General features: G+C 49.9%; 1 protein-coding gene and 1 long non-coding RNA gene across 4 annotated transcripts in view; both read left to right on the forward strand.

Moving 5' to 3' along the window:
- Positions 1–14540, forward strand: part of BLTP3A (bridge-like lipid transfer protein family member 3A) — a 29026-nt gene that overhangs the window by 1985 nt on the left and 12501 nt on the right. For 2 of the 3 annotated variants that reach the window (XM_052698303.1, XM_052698305.1), the window contains exons 2-11: positions 8337–8499; positions 9730–9768; positions 10167–10258; positions 10419–10608; positions 10794–10934; positions 11509–11679; positions 12071–12248; positions 12617–12703; positions 13204–13368; positions 13851–13993. In XM_052698303.1, the coding sequence (XP_052554263.1) occupies positions 8337–8499; positions 9730–9768; positions 10167–10258; positions 10419–10608; positions 10794–10934; positions 11509–11679; positions 12071–12248; positions 12617–12703; positions 13204–13368; positions 13851–13993 (1369 nt within the window). Of the gene's footprint in view, positions 1–8336; positions 8500–9729; positions 9769–10166; positions 10301–10418; positions 10609–10793; positions 10935–11508; positions 11680–12070; positions 12249–12616; positions 12704–13203; positions 13369–13850; positions 13994–14540 lie in introns of those variants that run through there. The other variant, XM_052698304.1, reaches the window with a different exon arrangement.
- LOC128088125 (uncharacterized) lies at positions 3506–8314 on the forward strand. Its single transcript, XR_008210168.1, has 3 exons — positions 3506–3583; positions 3668–3723; positions 3878–8314. It is a non-coding gene; the product is annotated as an uncharacterized LOC128088125 (long non-coding RNA).

Consider the following 14540-nt stretch of genomic DNA (forward strand, 5'->3'; position numbering starts at 1 on the left):
TTTTAGGAGCAGAACTAAAAAAATATCCTAGAAAACAAAACAGTTGCGTACCATCTACACGATGTAATGCTTTGATGAGTGCAAATGTAGGTCAGATAGCAGCCAGGAGGAATGACACTTCTTTCACGTGATGCTCGTAAACCAGAGTGCATCTCAGCACGGCACCTCCAGCTCCCGGTGCTTTGGGCCTTGGCAGGACTGCTTTGCCTCTCCCCCTTCTGTTTGCAGCTGCATGTAACCTCTGCAGCTCATAAAGCCCCTGCTGGCACAGAAGCCTGCAGCGTATCCTTCGTTTCTTCTTCTGGATCAGTTTAGCAGTATGTGGGTGTTGCAGGCAGTGCCTTTGCCAGGGATGAATAAGGCTGCTGTGTGCTGTTCTGAAATAACATGGGTCTGAGAACCTCAGAATCCCTTCCTGGCCTTAAAAATCCACTTCTTATTGCCCTTTGCAAGCAAGGGCTGCTTCTGCTCCACCTGCACTGCCTGCTTCTCTGGGAGGCCTCAGGTCCCTTTGCTTCTCATTTCTTGTCCTCTGTGTGCTCAAATACTGAGCTGCAGCTGTGGCTTTGCAGTGACAACCAAGGCAGTGGATTTTCAGTGAGGACAACGTGTTGGAAACCCTCTGCTTTAGAAGGACCTGCTACCAATATCTGGGCTGCAAGAACCCTCTGAGTTTCTTCCAATTTCCTGACTTTGATTCTAAATTAACTGCCAGAAATGGAAAGAGCGTGGTGGGTAGGGGGAAAAGCAAGGAGGTCACATCTGAGAGTGGGCTGATGAGATCTGCAGACCATAAAATGATTTGGGTGTCCCAGGGTCCTCTGCAGGTCTCTTCTGCAATTGGCTCCAGTTTCAGCTGGAGCTGATTTCATGTTCTTCAGAAATCAGGGAAATCTCTCCTGCAGAAGACCATAATTGCCCTAAAGTAGCTGGGAATTAAGTGAAAGCACAGAGCTGCCAGCGGGTAAAAACTGATGTTAAAGCAGCCATTAGTCTCCCATCTGCAGAGCATTCTGTTCTGTGGTTCTGTTCAGCCAGGTAATGGAATCACAGCATCATCTAAGCTGGAAAAGTCCTTCAGGATCCTTAGGTCTCATCACCAAACTGTCCCTCGGTGCCGCATCCACACATTTCCAAACGCCCCCAGGGATGGAGTGCCCACCACCTCCCCGTGCTGCCCCTTCCAACACTTGGCTGCCCTCTCCGTGCAGAAATTTTTCCTGATTCTGATCTAAACCTCTCCTTGTGCCACTTGAGACCTTTTCCTCGTGTCCTATCACTTGTCACCCGAGAAAGGAGATGGGTCACCTCATTGCTGAGCCTCCTGCCTGGTGGCTGTGCGTTGCTGGGCTCTCCCCTCCTCCTCTCTCTCCCCACACTCGTGCATCTTCCTCATCTCTTCACCTACGTCCCTTCTCTTCGTCTGAGCATCCTTCCTGCAGGGATCTGAGCCCAGTATTTGAGGTGAGGTCTCACCAGGCACCTCTTCCAGCTGCTCTCCCCAAGCCTGCACTGCTGCATGGGCTCCGTGTGACCCAGTGCCTTGCTGGATGCCATCTGAACTCAGCCCCTTAAGGGATTTTTTTTTTATCTCGCTGTACCTTTTCATGGCTTTTTGTTTAGATTTAAATATTGAGGAACTCTGTATGCAAAGTCAAAAGCCTGAGGTGTTGTAGTTACTTAATACAGCAAGTAATTCCTTGTTCAAACAGGGGTGGGGAGGGAGAGCGTAAGCATGACAGGATGTGACATTTATCTTTCACAGAAAGTAATCTCTAACGCCAATCAGGGCTGCTGGGCCGCCAAATTGTCATCTGATGAAACATGCATCAGCTGCTGCTGCAAGGTGTTTGCAGCTGCTTCCCCTCAGCTCAAGGGAGCAAGGTGTGCCCTTTCCAGAATGCTAAATAGGCTCTTGCTAACGCAAAAAGAAATTGCACTACCATTGCTCAGGCTGCATGCATCTCCCTGCAGCAGCTGGGCTTGGTGGAGCATTGCAGCGATGCAGTGCAACCTCCTCGAGCTGCCGGTGCTCTGCAGACCAAGCAGTGCTCACAGCACGGGCTCTCCTCAGTGTGTTTCATTTCTGTTCTGCTCAGCTGGCTCTGAATTATGTCATCACTTCGGATTTCCTGCCATTGGGAAAGAAAAACGCGGCTCAGATCACAAGATGAATAATCCGAGCAGCGGGGCTCCTGCCCAGCACGAGGCACTGGGAATGCTGTGTTTGCTTATGGGCTTCTTCCTCCTTTTCCTTTGTGCTCTGTTGCTTCTCTTGAGGGTCAGTCCTGGGAAATTCCCTGGCAGCTGCAGAGGTTTCGTGTTCCAGGCTTCATGGGGCAGCGCCATTTAAACCTCCCTGAGCTCCCAGCCAACGAGCTGGAAATAGCAAAACCAATCTTCTGTTCCACCCTGCCAGCATCCCTGCCTCTGTCCCGTGCAGGTTTACCTGTGCCTGGCTTCACCAACCTCCAAGTGCCAAAGGAGGTGGCAGAAGTGTAAGAAATCCCCCTAATGTGGGGTGCAGTCGTTTTCAGGTTTTCGGAGTGCTTTTGGGTGTGTGAGTGGGGAGGAAGCCTTGGGGAATGCTGCAGTCTCTTTCATCTGCTTGGAAACGTGGGTCATCCTCAAGAGTTTCACTTGGACTTGAATTTCTGAGTCCTTTGGCTGTCGCTGCATCGCAGTGCATTGCAGCAGATAACGCTGCTCTGGGAGCTGGGAGAGCTGATAAGGAATTGCTTTGGGCATTTTGTGGTGGGAGTGCCTTTGCCCTTGGATTTGGGCTGTTGAGCCGACTGGCCTTTTATCAGAGCAGTTGGTGCTTGGAAAGACAGAATGTTGATTTTATGTAGTGCTGCTGCCTTGAAATCGTCAGCAGTGCGCTGAGTTCACCTGATAACGAGCAGACAGGTGCAGTGCTGTTCTGCACCAGGAATAGGGTGAGCTCAACAGGTTTCTTGTGGTGGAACCAAACATTGCTGCCTGCCCAGTGCAGCAGAGCTGGAGTTATGGGGATGGTTTCCATAGGATTATTTCCATAGGTTGGTTTCCATGGGTTGGTTTAGAATCACAGAATCACACAATCACAAGGTTGGAAACGACCTGCAAGATCATCTGGTCCAGCCACCCTCCCATTGCTATCAGTACCACAAGCTACTAAACCACATCTCGTAGCTCCACATCCAGGCGCCTCTTGAACACTGCCGAGGCGACTCCACCACCTCCCTGGGCAGCCATTGCAGTGCCTGACCACCCTCTGAGAGAAAAAGTTTCTCCTAATATCCAACCTAAACCTCCTCTGGTACAACTTCTGGCCATTTCCTCGGATCCTACTATTTGCCTGGGAGATGAGGCCAGACTCTTTTGCACCACAGCCTCCCTTCAGGAAGCTGTAAAGTGCAATGAGGTGTCCCCTGAGCCTCCTCTTCTCCAGACTTCCATGGGTTGGTTTCCATGGGTTGTTTTCCATGGGTTGGTTTCCATGGGTTGGTTTCCATGGGTTGGTTTCCATGGGTTGGTTTCTATGGGTTGGTTTCGATGGGTTGGTTTCGATGGGTTGGTTTCCATAGGATGGTTTCCATAGGTTGGTTTCCATGGGTTGGTTTCTATGGGTTGGTTTCCATGGGTTGGTTTCTATGGGTTGGTTTCTATGGGTTGGTTTCCATAGGTTGGTTTCCATGGGTTGGTTTCCATGGGTTGGTTTCCATGGGTTGGTTTCCATGGGTTGGTTTCTATGGGTTGGTTTCCATGGGTTGGTTTCTATGGGTTGGTTTCCATAGGTTGCTTTCCATGGGTTGCTTTCCATGGGTTGGTTTCCATGGGTTGGTTTCTATGGGTTGGTTTCTATGGGTTGGTTTCCATGGGTTGGTTTCCATAGGTTGGTTTCCATGGGTTGGTTTCTATGGGTTGGTTTCCATGGGTTGGTTTCCATGGGTTGGTTTCCATGGGTTGGTTTCCATGGGTTGGTTTCTATGGGTTGGTTTCCATAGGATGGTTTCCATAGGATGGTTTCCATGGGTTGGTTTCCATGGGTTGGTTTCTATGGGTTGGTTTCCATGGGTTGGTTTCCATGGGTTGGTTTCCATGGGTTGGTTTCTATGGGTTGGTTTCCACGGGTTGGTTTCCACGGGTTGGTTTCCATGGGTTGGTTTCTATGGGTTGGTTTCCACGGGTTGGTTTCCACGGGTTGGTTTCCATGGGTTGGTTTCCATGGGTTGGTTTCCATGGGTTGGTTTCCATAGGTTGGTTTCCATAGGATGGTTTCCATATATTATTTCCATAGGTTGGTTTCCATAGGATGCGATGCTTTCCATCATCCCAACAGTTTGTTTGGTATCAATCAAGGCTCCTCCAATTCTAAATGCCTTTATACCACTTAGTTGGATGGGTTTGGTGCTAGAGGCCACACCACACGCATACAACACTGTGCTTCAGTCAGCCTCATTTTCTGCTCTTTTCTCTTCCTTGGCTGCAGATCTGCATCTCTCAGTGTTGGGCAGCACTGTGACCAGGCAGATGGCTCTGGGGTTGTGCAAAACCTACTTACGTGGTTTTGCTTCCTGGAAAGGCTTTCCTTCTTCTTCCCATGTGCCTCCAAGCCAGCAGTTTTTCTCCCTTTTTATAGAAGTTCTGATCACTTGCCCAGTTTTATTTCCTCCACAGTTATCTTTCAGTTCATTCCCAGACGTGTTTTGCAGTCAGAGCTTCTGCTGTTGTCTTCCTTGAAAGCCCCCCATCCCCAGCACTGCCTGACCTTTCCTTTTCCACTCGTGACTTTATCTCCATGTAACAACGACCTTTGTGGCTCACAAGAGTCAGCATGAAGGGAACTGGCCTGACACAGAGTTTTTCACAGTATTTTTCCATCTGCACTGGTGGCAGCCACCGTGGGTTGTTCTCTCCTGCTGATGGATGATGCGTGGCACTAAACAAAACCGAGGTCACTGCTGTCCTGCTAATTAGTTCTTGCATATAATAACCATAGTAACGAAGATATTAATAGGAACGAGTGTTTTGTCGTGTGGGTGCTGGTTGTGTGCAATAGGAGGTGATCAGTGGGTAATTGCAAACGGGGTGTGAGGCAGAAGATGTGCTGATGGGAGGATCTGTGTGGGGGGAGGGATGGCTCCAAGGAGAGCATTTTTATCTGTGTGTGGTTGGATGCAGCGTGGCAGCAGCTACAGGTGTGGACGTAGATGTTTTATTTATGGGTACAGCCTTGCTTTAAGATTGGCCAAACTCCTGCTTGCAGTCCGTGGGTTTGCAGCCTGTGGATCTCCCAGCTGGGGAATGGGGCAGGCCGTCATGCAGGAGTGGCATCATTTCTCGTCCATGTGCTCAGGCTGATGGTGGAGCAACCAGAGGAAGCCTCCTGTGCCCACCTACAGCATGCAGTGGGGGAATCCCAAAGGCCAAGGGTTCCTGTAAGGAGCACGGTGCTTTTCGGCTGGGTCCCAAGGAGCTGCTGAGGGTTCGCTCATCTGGGTGGCGTTTCTGCTTAGGAAAGAGCAAAGCCTTCATTTTGCCAAGAAGCTGGGATGGCACGGTTCACAACTGTGCGTCTGCTGATTGCAAACTGCAATGCCCACGTTATCACAAAAAGGGGAGAGCGGACAGCAGGGAAATCTCTGTAAACTGGCATAAGAAGGAGCCTTGGCCCAGCAGGGCTGCCCTGGTTACAGCGGTTAGAAGCTCCTAGCTGATACTTGCTGTCAACTGCACATCAGTCACCTGAAGGCTTTCCATGGGTGCAGGTGACTGGGATGCTCTGTTGGCTGTCAGCTGCAGATGCTGCCAGAAAGGAGGCTGTCACTCGTGGCATGGGAGTGCCTGCATTTGTGCTTGTGTACACAGCTGCAGAATGGCCTTGTGAGTCTACAGGACAGCTCTGTCAAGGCTGGGAAAGGATTTTCTGCGTTGACTTTTGTCATGGTAATGTGAGCAGGCTCAAAAGGAGTGCAGTCCTGTGAGTTCACTGGCTTAGTGCTGCATGACTTCTTCCAGAGTTGGGGGGAAAAAAAAGCAGCTGTCCCACACGGTCTGTTTTCCTAATAGTCACCGTTTTCATTCATTTTTCTCTAGGCCAGCAATCCGTGCTGCCAAAAATGCTGCTGCTTGTGAGTATGAATGCAGCAAGCCTGCCAACAAGCAGCTCAAATCGTCTGCTCTCACAGCTCTGTCCTTCCCCTGGCAGTGACCAAAGCGGTTCTTTTCAGTTTGGCATCTGTAAGCTTCCAAATTCGCAGGCATGCATCATCTCTGCTCCTTCTGTATTCCCCAGCAACGTGCATTGGATGCACCAAAGTGTCTCACAGCTGAGGGTGCTTCCACCCGCAGCGCCTCTGCTCTCATCTGCTCACAGGATTTCTGCAGCCTTTCCCTGCACATGAACACAGACGTTTGTTTCAGGCTGGGTCGTGTTTCACACCGCTCCCTCTTGCAGTGTCCGGTGTCGCAGCTTCGCCCTCCTTCCCCAGCACACCCAGGGCTATTTTTATTTTTGGCACACTGAGTGAAGCAGTTCTGTCGTGTTTTTCTTTCTGCAGCACCCACCCAAGCGCCCAGCCTGGGACGAGGATGTCAGACAGCTGCAGCTCCCCTCGCGAGCACAGCGGTGCCCTGTGCTTTCCTCTCTGGGATTGCTTTATTCTCAAACCCGGTCCTGAGTGAGCGTGATTACAGCAGCTTTCAGCAGAGCTGAAGGCAAAGCAGGTTGCCTCTGGAGGCGTTCAGCGTAACGCAGCGCCTGGGTTTGTGCATCTGGACTCAGCACCGACCTCACAGCTCCCAGCGCATCGCTGCGTCTCCTTGGCACCCAGCGCCACGTTTCTTTGTGCAGGGCTGGGATGCCGTGTTGATCTTGGCCTCCTGCCCGCGTTGTTTCAGCAGGAGGTCAAAGGGAGCGACGCGCTCGCAGCAAACGTGTCAGCTTCCCTGGGCTGCTGGCATCAGCAGCACCTGCGGCTCAGGGAGGTGGCAGATCACAGTGTCTGCCTGTGGTTCTGCAGCAGCAGGAGGCCACGCTGTGCAGGAGGGATGGAGGCAGATTCACAGTGCTGTGTCCTAACAGCAGCACCTCACCACCATCTGTGTTAACGAAATGCTGGGTTTAGAAGGGTACTTTTCTTGCAGGAAGCTCTGGGCTGGCAGACGGCTCAGGCAGCTTGGTAGCACAGCCCCATGGCTGCACCCACTGCCATCCCAGCAGCAGTGCTCTGCATCCTCCTCCCCTCTGCTCCCTTCAGCAGTGCCTGCACTTTGTGCACGATGCCCCGTGAGCCTTTCCCAGGGAATGGGACCGCGGTGCAGGAGAGAGGATGGAGACACGGGGCTGAGAGCCTTGTCCTGCTTGTGCTGACAATAGGGCCTTTCTTCTGCTTTCTGGAGCGCTGTGCTGAATGAGTATTAGCACAGAGGAATGTGGGCAGACCGGCCTGGTGCTTGGCGACCCTGCACATAGCAGGGGCTTGAAATGAGATGATCATTGTGGTTCTTTTCAACCCAGGCCATTTTGTGATCCGATGAAATGAGCTCTGGCTGCAGCAGAGAGTCAGTGAGCTGGCAGGAATCCTGGGGGCTGCAGTGCGATGGGTCCGTGGTGCTTTGAATGATGGCACAGGTTTTCAGGTTTGCAGCAGGGCGTGCTGCTCTTGACCGGCCCTGCTGGAATCGTTCCATCTGTCGCACTTAAATCTCAGGCCCAGAAGGGAAATAGCAGAATATATGTAAGAATAAAACCCTGGGAGAAGAAACTGGAGCAGAGGGAGCCGGGTGATGGATGCCAATGGGGAGGATGGGAATTTGGGCTGAGGGTTGGGTTGCAATGGACCTGCTGACCAGAGAGCCTGCAAGGCTGCTGTTTAAAGAGACAGCAATAAAAATAATTTATGAACGGGCTTTTCCTTTCCTCTGTTCTCATTACCTAGAAAAATGTGGGTAGCAAAGCACTTCATCACTGCTTTGACGCTCATAGGGGGAGCAAAGTTGTTCTCCCTCTCTGTGGTTTGGCTTTGGTTTGGGTTTGTTTCTGTCCTAAGGCTGTTCTGCTGAATTCTGCCTTTCCAGGGCTTTAGATGGAATTTTCAGTTCCTTGAATTTGATTTAAAAAGAAAAAATAAATAAAGTCCCTTCAAATGTCAAAATGTAAAGGGATTTTCTGGGTGTGTGTTTTTTTTTTTTTGGAAAAACCAACTTGCCTTGGGCCTAAAAATGTCAGCATGTTTTCACAAAGAAGAAAGCAGATTCTTTTCACTTAATGCGCCCTTCTGAAAGGCTCTGCGGGTCTCAGCAGCTCCGCTTGGCCTCCGTTTTAGAGCCTCTTCTTTCCTCTCCTGTAGGTTCACCAAGAATCTCTCTCCAGACAAAATCAACCTGAGCACCCTGAAGGGGCAGGGGCAGCTGAGCAACCTGGAGCTGGATGAGGAGGTGCTGCAGAATGTGCTGGAGCTGCCCACCTGGCTCGCCATCACCCGGGTCTACTGCAACAAGGCATCCATCAGGGTGAGCAGGGGGCTGTGGTTGCTTCCCTGGGTTCCACACACCTCATTTAATTCACCCTTCACTTAATATCCAGAGCACGCTGTGGCAAAGAGCCTCGCAGCTTCACTGCGTGCTTGCTTTTGCTGCATTAGTTTTAGCTGGTGACCTGGCACTGTTCTTCAGAAGAAATGGTGATGAATGACTCCCTGCTCGTTACCCCCAAGCACCTTAAGGTTTTACAGCCCTGCTTCCCCATTTCCTTCATTTTCCTCTTATTTTGATCGCTGAGCAGTTCTCTGTGTCTTCCCTCATCCCCAGTGGCTTGTTTTGTTAATGCTAAGGAGTGAACACAGACCTCCACCGGGAATAGGAAGCAGAGACAAATGGAGTGCTGCTGTCTGAAAGCCTGGCGATGCTGTGAGGCACCATAAAACAAATTGAGCTGAAGCCTTCATTGTTGAGAAGGCAGCTCTTGAGAGCTCTGTGAGTGGCACACCGAGAAGCAGTGCACCCTGCGCTCATTCAGCCACCGTTGGCTGCTTATGTGCATAATGGCTGAAGTTGGGCATGCATGGGCAGCTGCACTTTTGCACTCTGACCCCTCTTAGAAATTTTCCTCCTCGTGCTTTTTAGAGCACGAAATTGACTTTTTTTCAGTTGATGTGAAATGCCAGGCTGTTTAATCTCGGCTGGTACCAACCATAGCTGCATTACCTGGATGCATGGTTTTTTAGTACGTGGAGGAGACTTGCTATGATGGTTCTACTCTGCCAAATGAGAATGAAAACGAGCCTGTCTTACTCATCGGATCTGTTCTATCTGTTTTTAGAGTCAGATCTGCTTAATATAGCACCAAACGTTTGTCCTCCCTTGTACAAGAACTGCAGAGTAAGTGTGGCTGCAAGCAAATCAAATAGGATCATTTGGGTTTGTGTGGAGTCTTCAAAAGGGTGACCTGACTTTCAGCAATGGCAGCATTTTCTACAAAGGGAGTGGAGGAATCTGAATTTGACCCACTGAGCACCTATTACTCACGATGACATACGAGATGCAAAAGCTGGGCTGGGCTTGTAGGGCTGGCAGCTGCAATGTCTCACTTCCCTTTCTGAGCTGTTTGACTGGATTTAGAGATGATTGAAAGTCATAATGGTCGTTTCTCAGAGCAGAACTTTGAGCTCAAATGGTTCCCTGCAATATCTTAACTTTCCCAGTGCAAAGATGACTCTTGTGATCTTACCTTTATTGTTTCAGATCCAGTGGACAAAACTGAAGACGCACCCAATCTGTTTGGTAATGTTTATTCTCTTGTTCTCTTCCTAATTCTCTGAAGGGAAACTGTGCAGTGCCAACCTGAAGCCTCCAGGCCTTCAGAGCGTGGGGGAATTCTGAGAGCAGTTCTATTAGAAGTTGGGTGACCTCCCATGGGATTCCCATTTCCCTGCAGCATGGAGCTGGGCTCAGCCCTTGGGCAACATTGCCTGCTTTTTGCTGTTTGTTTCCCCCCACTTTTGGAGATTCAGATCACCCAACCATTCTGGCACTGAAAGGTGTGAGAACTTCAGCACGAGACTGAGGGATGTGAGGCGGCACAGCTGGGTTATGCCAGCCCTAGAGCCTCAGACCTGAGGGTGTAAGGCTGCCCTTGAGCCTTGGTCTTGTATTTACTGCTCCTGTCTTTTGTCTTCCAGTACCTGGACAAAGTGGAGGTAGAGATGCGGACGTGTGAAGAGCCCAGGCCACCCAATGGACAGTCTCCCATTGCTCTTGCAGCTGGCCAGAGGTCAGACCCCTGAGTCCCGTGGCTTCTTTCTGACGTGCTGGGGTATGGGATGGGCTGTTCTTCTCCAAAATCAACCGCTGACCTCTGGGGGTTCTGCTTTGAGTGGTTCCACACGTACCGCGCTCTCTCCCTGATGACTTAAAGGATTTTCTCTTTGCAGCGAATACGGCTTTGCTGAAAAGGTCGTGGAGGGGATGTTTATTGTTGTCAATTCCATCACTATCAAGATTCACTCCAAGGCCTTTCATGCTTCTTTTGAGCTGTGGCAGCTTCAAGGCTACAGCGTCAACCCCAGCTGGCAGCAGAGCGACCTGCGGCTCACCCGCATCACCGATCCACAGAGAGGGGAGGTGAGGAGCCTTCAGATGTTGCCTGACCTGGGCTACATCCCTGTCTGTGGATAGGGACTGCAGAGGAAAGACGTGTGGGACGGTTCTCCGTGCCCCTGTTTCATTCTGTGTCCTTAAAGGGTTTCCTTTAATCCTGGCAGCTGATGCAAATCTCAGCATCTCCCCATTTTCCTCTTTCTGGGTAGGTTTTGACATTCAAAGAACTCACCTGGCAGACGCTCCGCATTGAAGCAGATGCAACCGACAACGGTGATCAGGACCCTGTTACTACTCCTCTGAGACTCATTACGAACCAGGGGAGGATACAGATCTCTCTCAAGAGAAGGGTGAGTGTTTCACCATCCCTTGGGGGACGCCTTCCCTGCAGCCATGATGCACATTTCCTCCCACATCCCTCAGCCACGCTTCATCTCCTTCACAAGTACTGAGCCCGAGCTGATGTACTGCTCTGCTGTCTGTTGGAAACAGCTGTGTTCCAAACAAATGTCAAAGCTGTTTCCCTGGGGAGAATAATGTGTGTGGAGCAAGTCTTAAAATCTGTTTTCTCGTCCCAAGGAGATCTGTCATCTCTTTACTGGGAGCTGGAAGGCTGCTAGCTTTGCTTTTAGCTGTCAGCAGAAAGGTGATGATGAGTGGATGTGATGAGAAGTTGCAAAAAATTGTCATCTCTTGTTTTTCTGTCTTAAATGGCCAGCAATCAATTTCTCTTCCAAAGAGAAGGTAGCTTTGAGTCCTTTCCTTCTCAGATGAGAGCAGTGTGGGCATCCACCAGATGAGTTAACTTCTCTCTCAGATGAGTTTCAGAGCAGCATCTCTGCTTCGTGCTACAGCTTCTGTGTATTTTGAGGAGAGTGTAAAGTGAGCAGCTCTTAGTCCTTGACACCTTCTTGCTGTTTTCAGACCAAAGATTGCAATGTGATGGCATCAAAGCTGATGTTTCTCCTTGACGACCTTCTCTGGGTGCTGACAGACTCTCAGCTGAAAGCAATGATGAAATATGCAGAGTCTCTGAGTGAAGCCATGGAGAAGTCTGCTCAGCAGAGGAAGAGCTTGGCACCAGACTCTGTGCAGGTGAGTGAGCCGTAGGGAAGAGCAAAAGACAGAGAGAGCTCTGGATTTTTTGCTGTTGTTCTTTGGTTTCCATATAGCACAGTCTGTGAGAGCCTTGAAGCAGCAGTTCTAAGCAGCAACTTTGAACATCCCTCACCACTTGTTTTTTTATGTTTTTCCCCAGATCCCGTTCTAAGTAACTGATTGGTGAATGTCATACAATAAATACAGAGGACAAAAAGTGTTTCTAGGGGGGGAAGAGGAATATCACTGGTAGTGGAAGCTCTGGGGAAGGAGGGCAGTGCATGTAGTGCAGTGAGGTTACAGGAGGGATCATAAGGAATACTTTGCCCTTTTGGTCTCAGAATATCTTCCAAGATGAGCTCTTACCAAGCTCGTTGTTTCCTAACAGATCACACCACCAGCTCCCAGTACCCAGCAGTCCTGGTCTCAACCATTTGGAGTCAGCCCGAACGCAACCAGCATTGGTCAGTACTTCGACAAACACGACATGAAGGAGTCGTCCTACCACCTCCTCATCTCACGCCTGGATCTGCACATCTGTGACGACAGCCACACTCGAGAGTCAGGTAACAGAGAGCAGCAGCAGGAGCGAAAAAATCAGCCAGTCCTTTTCTTTCTCAGGGGAGGATTTTCCTCTGGAAACTCTCCTGATTGGTGCCGTGAGAAATGTGATTAATGGGAGCCTGGAAAGCAGTGGGGTCCTGTGATTTGGAATTTGAGATTCTAGATCTGGTTCCTATGGTATAAACTGTTGCCTTGTTACATTCAGTTGCCCTTTTCCTCCCCTAGGACGAGATTCTGATAGAGCTCTTTAGAAGCAGATACCAGCCATGGTAACAGTGATGGCAATCAGAGCAGCATTGTTCTGAATTATCCTGAGTCAGGGCTTGGATTGCAGAGCTGATCATAGTTTTCTTTGTTCCATTTCTCACAGGCACTTTGAAGCATGGGATGCTGGGAGGTGCCATGCAGCTGACCTTCAGGAGGATGGCTTTTGACTATTATCCCTTCCATAGGGCTGGTAAGGGGGTTTGTCATGCCAGCTTGAAAAAAGAACTTGAAGAATGGTGATGCTGTGAGGCGTCGGGCAGGGCAAGAAGAAAGAGCTGCACAAAGGACCTGGATCTGAAATCCTCGTGGTCAGGGTTGATCTGATTTACCTCTTGATGGAAGATTGACAAGTTGTTGGCAGAGTGCAAAGAAAGGAACGAGTTGCTGCCTGCCATAAAACCATAAAGTTGGAACTTTGAATTTCTTTTTGGGTTGCTGAAGCTCAGGACCTGATTCTGAGCACATCAATTAGAAAGGGTTGTGTCTCAGGAGAAAATCTGTTGGTTAAGTGAGGGTGCAAGAAAAAGTGTCACTGTGGCATTGTTCCCAATGCTCGTATTTGGAGTAGCAACAGAATGTGACATCAATCAAGGGGGATGCTTTACAGGTTGATATTGGTTTAAGGGGAACAAGAGAGTTGTGAGTATGCAGGAGCCTAATTTTAAAGCTGGTGTGTTTACTTCAATGCAGGAGATGCCTGCAAGCACTGGGTGAGGTACAGTGAGGCAATGGAGACGCGGGGACAATGGGCAAAAAGGTTGGTCAGTGAATTTCAGAGCAAGGTGGAGAAGCATTATGAAGAAATGGATGCTGCCTTTGCCAAGACTCCACTTTCTCCCTTCAAAAAGAAAGCAGGTAAGGATGTTGGATTAAATTCCTGGAGGTGATAACAGCTGTTCTCCATCCAGCAGCATCTCTAGTTCCCTTTCTTAGCAGCTTGATCCGTTGTTCAGAATTGCATGGCACACCAAAAATCATCAATTTAATGGCACAGTACAATGGGTTTTATATTGGAATATTACTGCAGCAAGCATGGACAGACCTGGCTTATTTCTATCCTCTTTAAGTGAATATGTAATGAGTAAATGCAATAGGCTGAGCAGCAGAAGGTGGCTGAAATGCAGCTGAAGAACTTCTGTTGGTGCAGATCAGGCTGATCTTTCACAGTTCCTCTACAAGCACCGAGTGTTGGCTTTCTTTTCCTGCCTGGCTTTGCCCATCTGTTTCTAATTCTGGGGCTGCTATTTCTGCTCTGTAAGCACGTCTGTGTCGGAGCTGACGGCCACGTTCACTACAAAGGAGTTGAGTAAAACCCTTCTGCTCTCCCATCCCCACAGACGCGTCCGTGAGTCCTCACAAGAGCCCCCTGGAGAAGGGCCGTGGAGCTCCCTGCTGTCTGCCCCAACTCCGGCAGCCTCCCTGGCACCGCCTGCGCTCCAGCTGTGTGCTGCTGCGCGTGGACGACTTGGATGTTCACCAGGTGGGGGCTGAGCAGTGCCTGGGGGGGGTTTTGTGAGGAAGGAAGTTTAATTGGCTGTGGTGCAAATAAATGGCACGGATCTCGCTCAGTGCAGGCCGGCCATCACAAGCTGAATGCCATTACTGTGCTGCTCGTGCAGCCGTTAAGGCAAGCAGGGAGTGCTGGTCGTTGTCACGTGCAGAGGAAATTGCATGAAGAGCCACAGAGTTTCTGCGCTCTTTGAGTTCGTGTCCGCTTTCAAACCTCCTCAGGCAAAGCCAGGATAAAAGATTTTGTGTATTTGAGAAGGAGGTGAAGATGTGGATTTTTGACAGAGCAGGAATATATCTGCCCTCGTGCTTTCTGACCCAGCACAGCAGGGATCACTGGAGCGAATCAGCCTGGATCCACACACCCTGTGCCCTTTGAGATCTGTACCAGATGCTGTCATGCACTTACTGGCATGCTGTTAATACTGGAGAAAGTTATGATGGGATTCACTTCTGTTTATTCACATCACCTAAATCTGATTGTTCTGGTTCTTAATAGCAGGTGACGTGGGATATAA

Source organism: Tympanuchus pallidicinctus, unplaced genomic scaffold, assembly GCF_026119805.1.
Source record: "Tympanuchus pallidicinctus isolate F22 unplaced genomic scaffold, pur_lepc_1.0 scaffold32, whole genome shotgun sequence".
Classification (NCBI taxonomy): domain Eukaryota; kingdom Metazoa; phylum Chordata; class Aves; order Galliformes; family Phasianidae; genus Tympanuchus; species Tympanuchus pallidicinctus.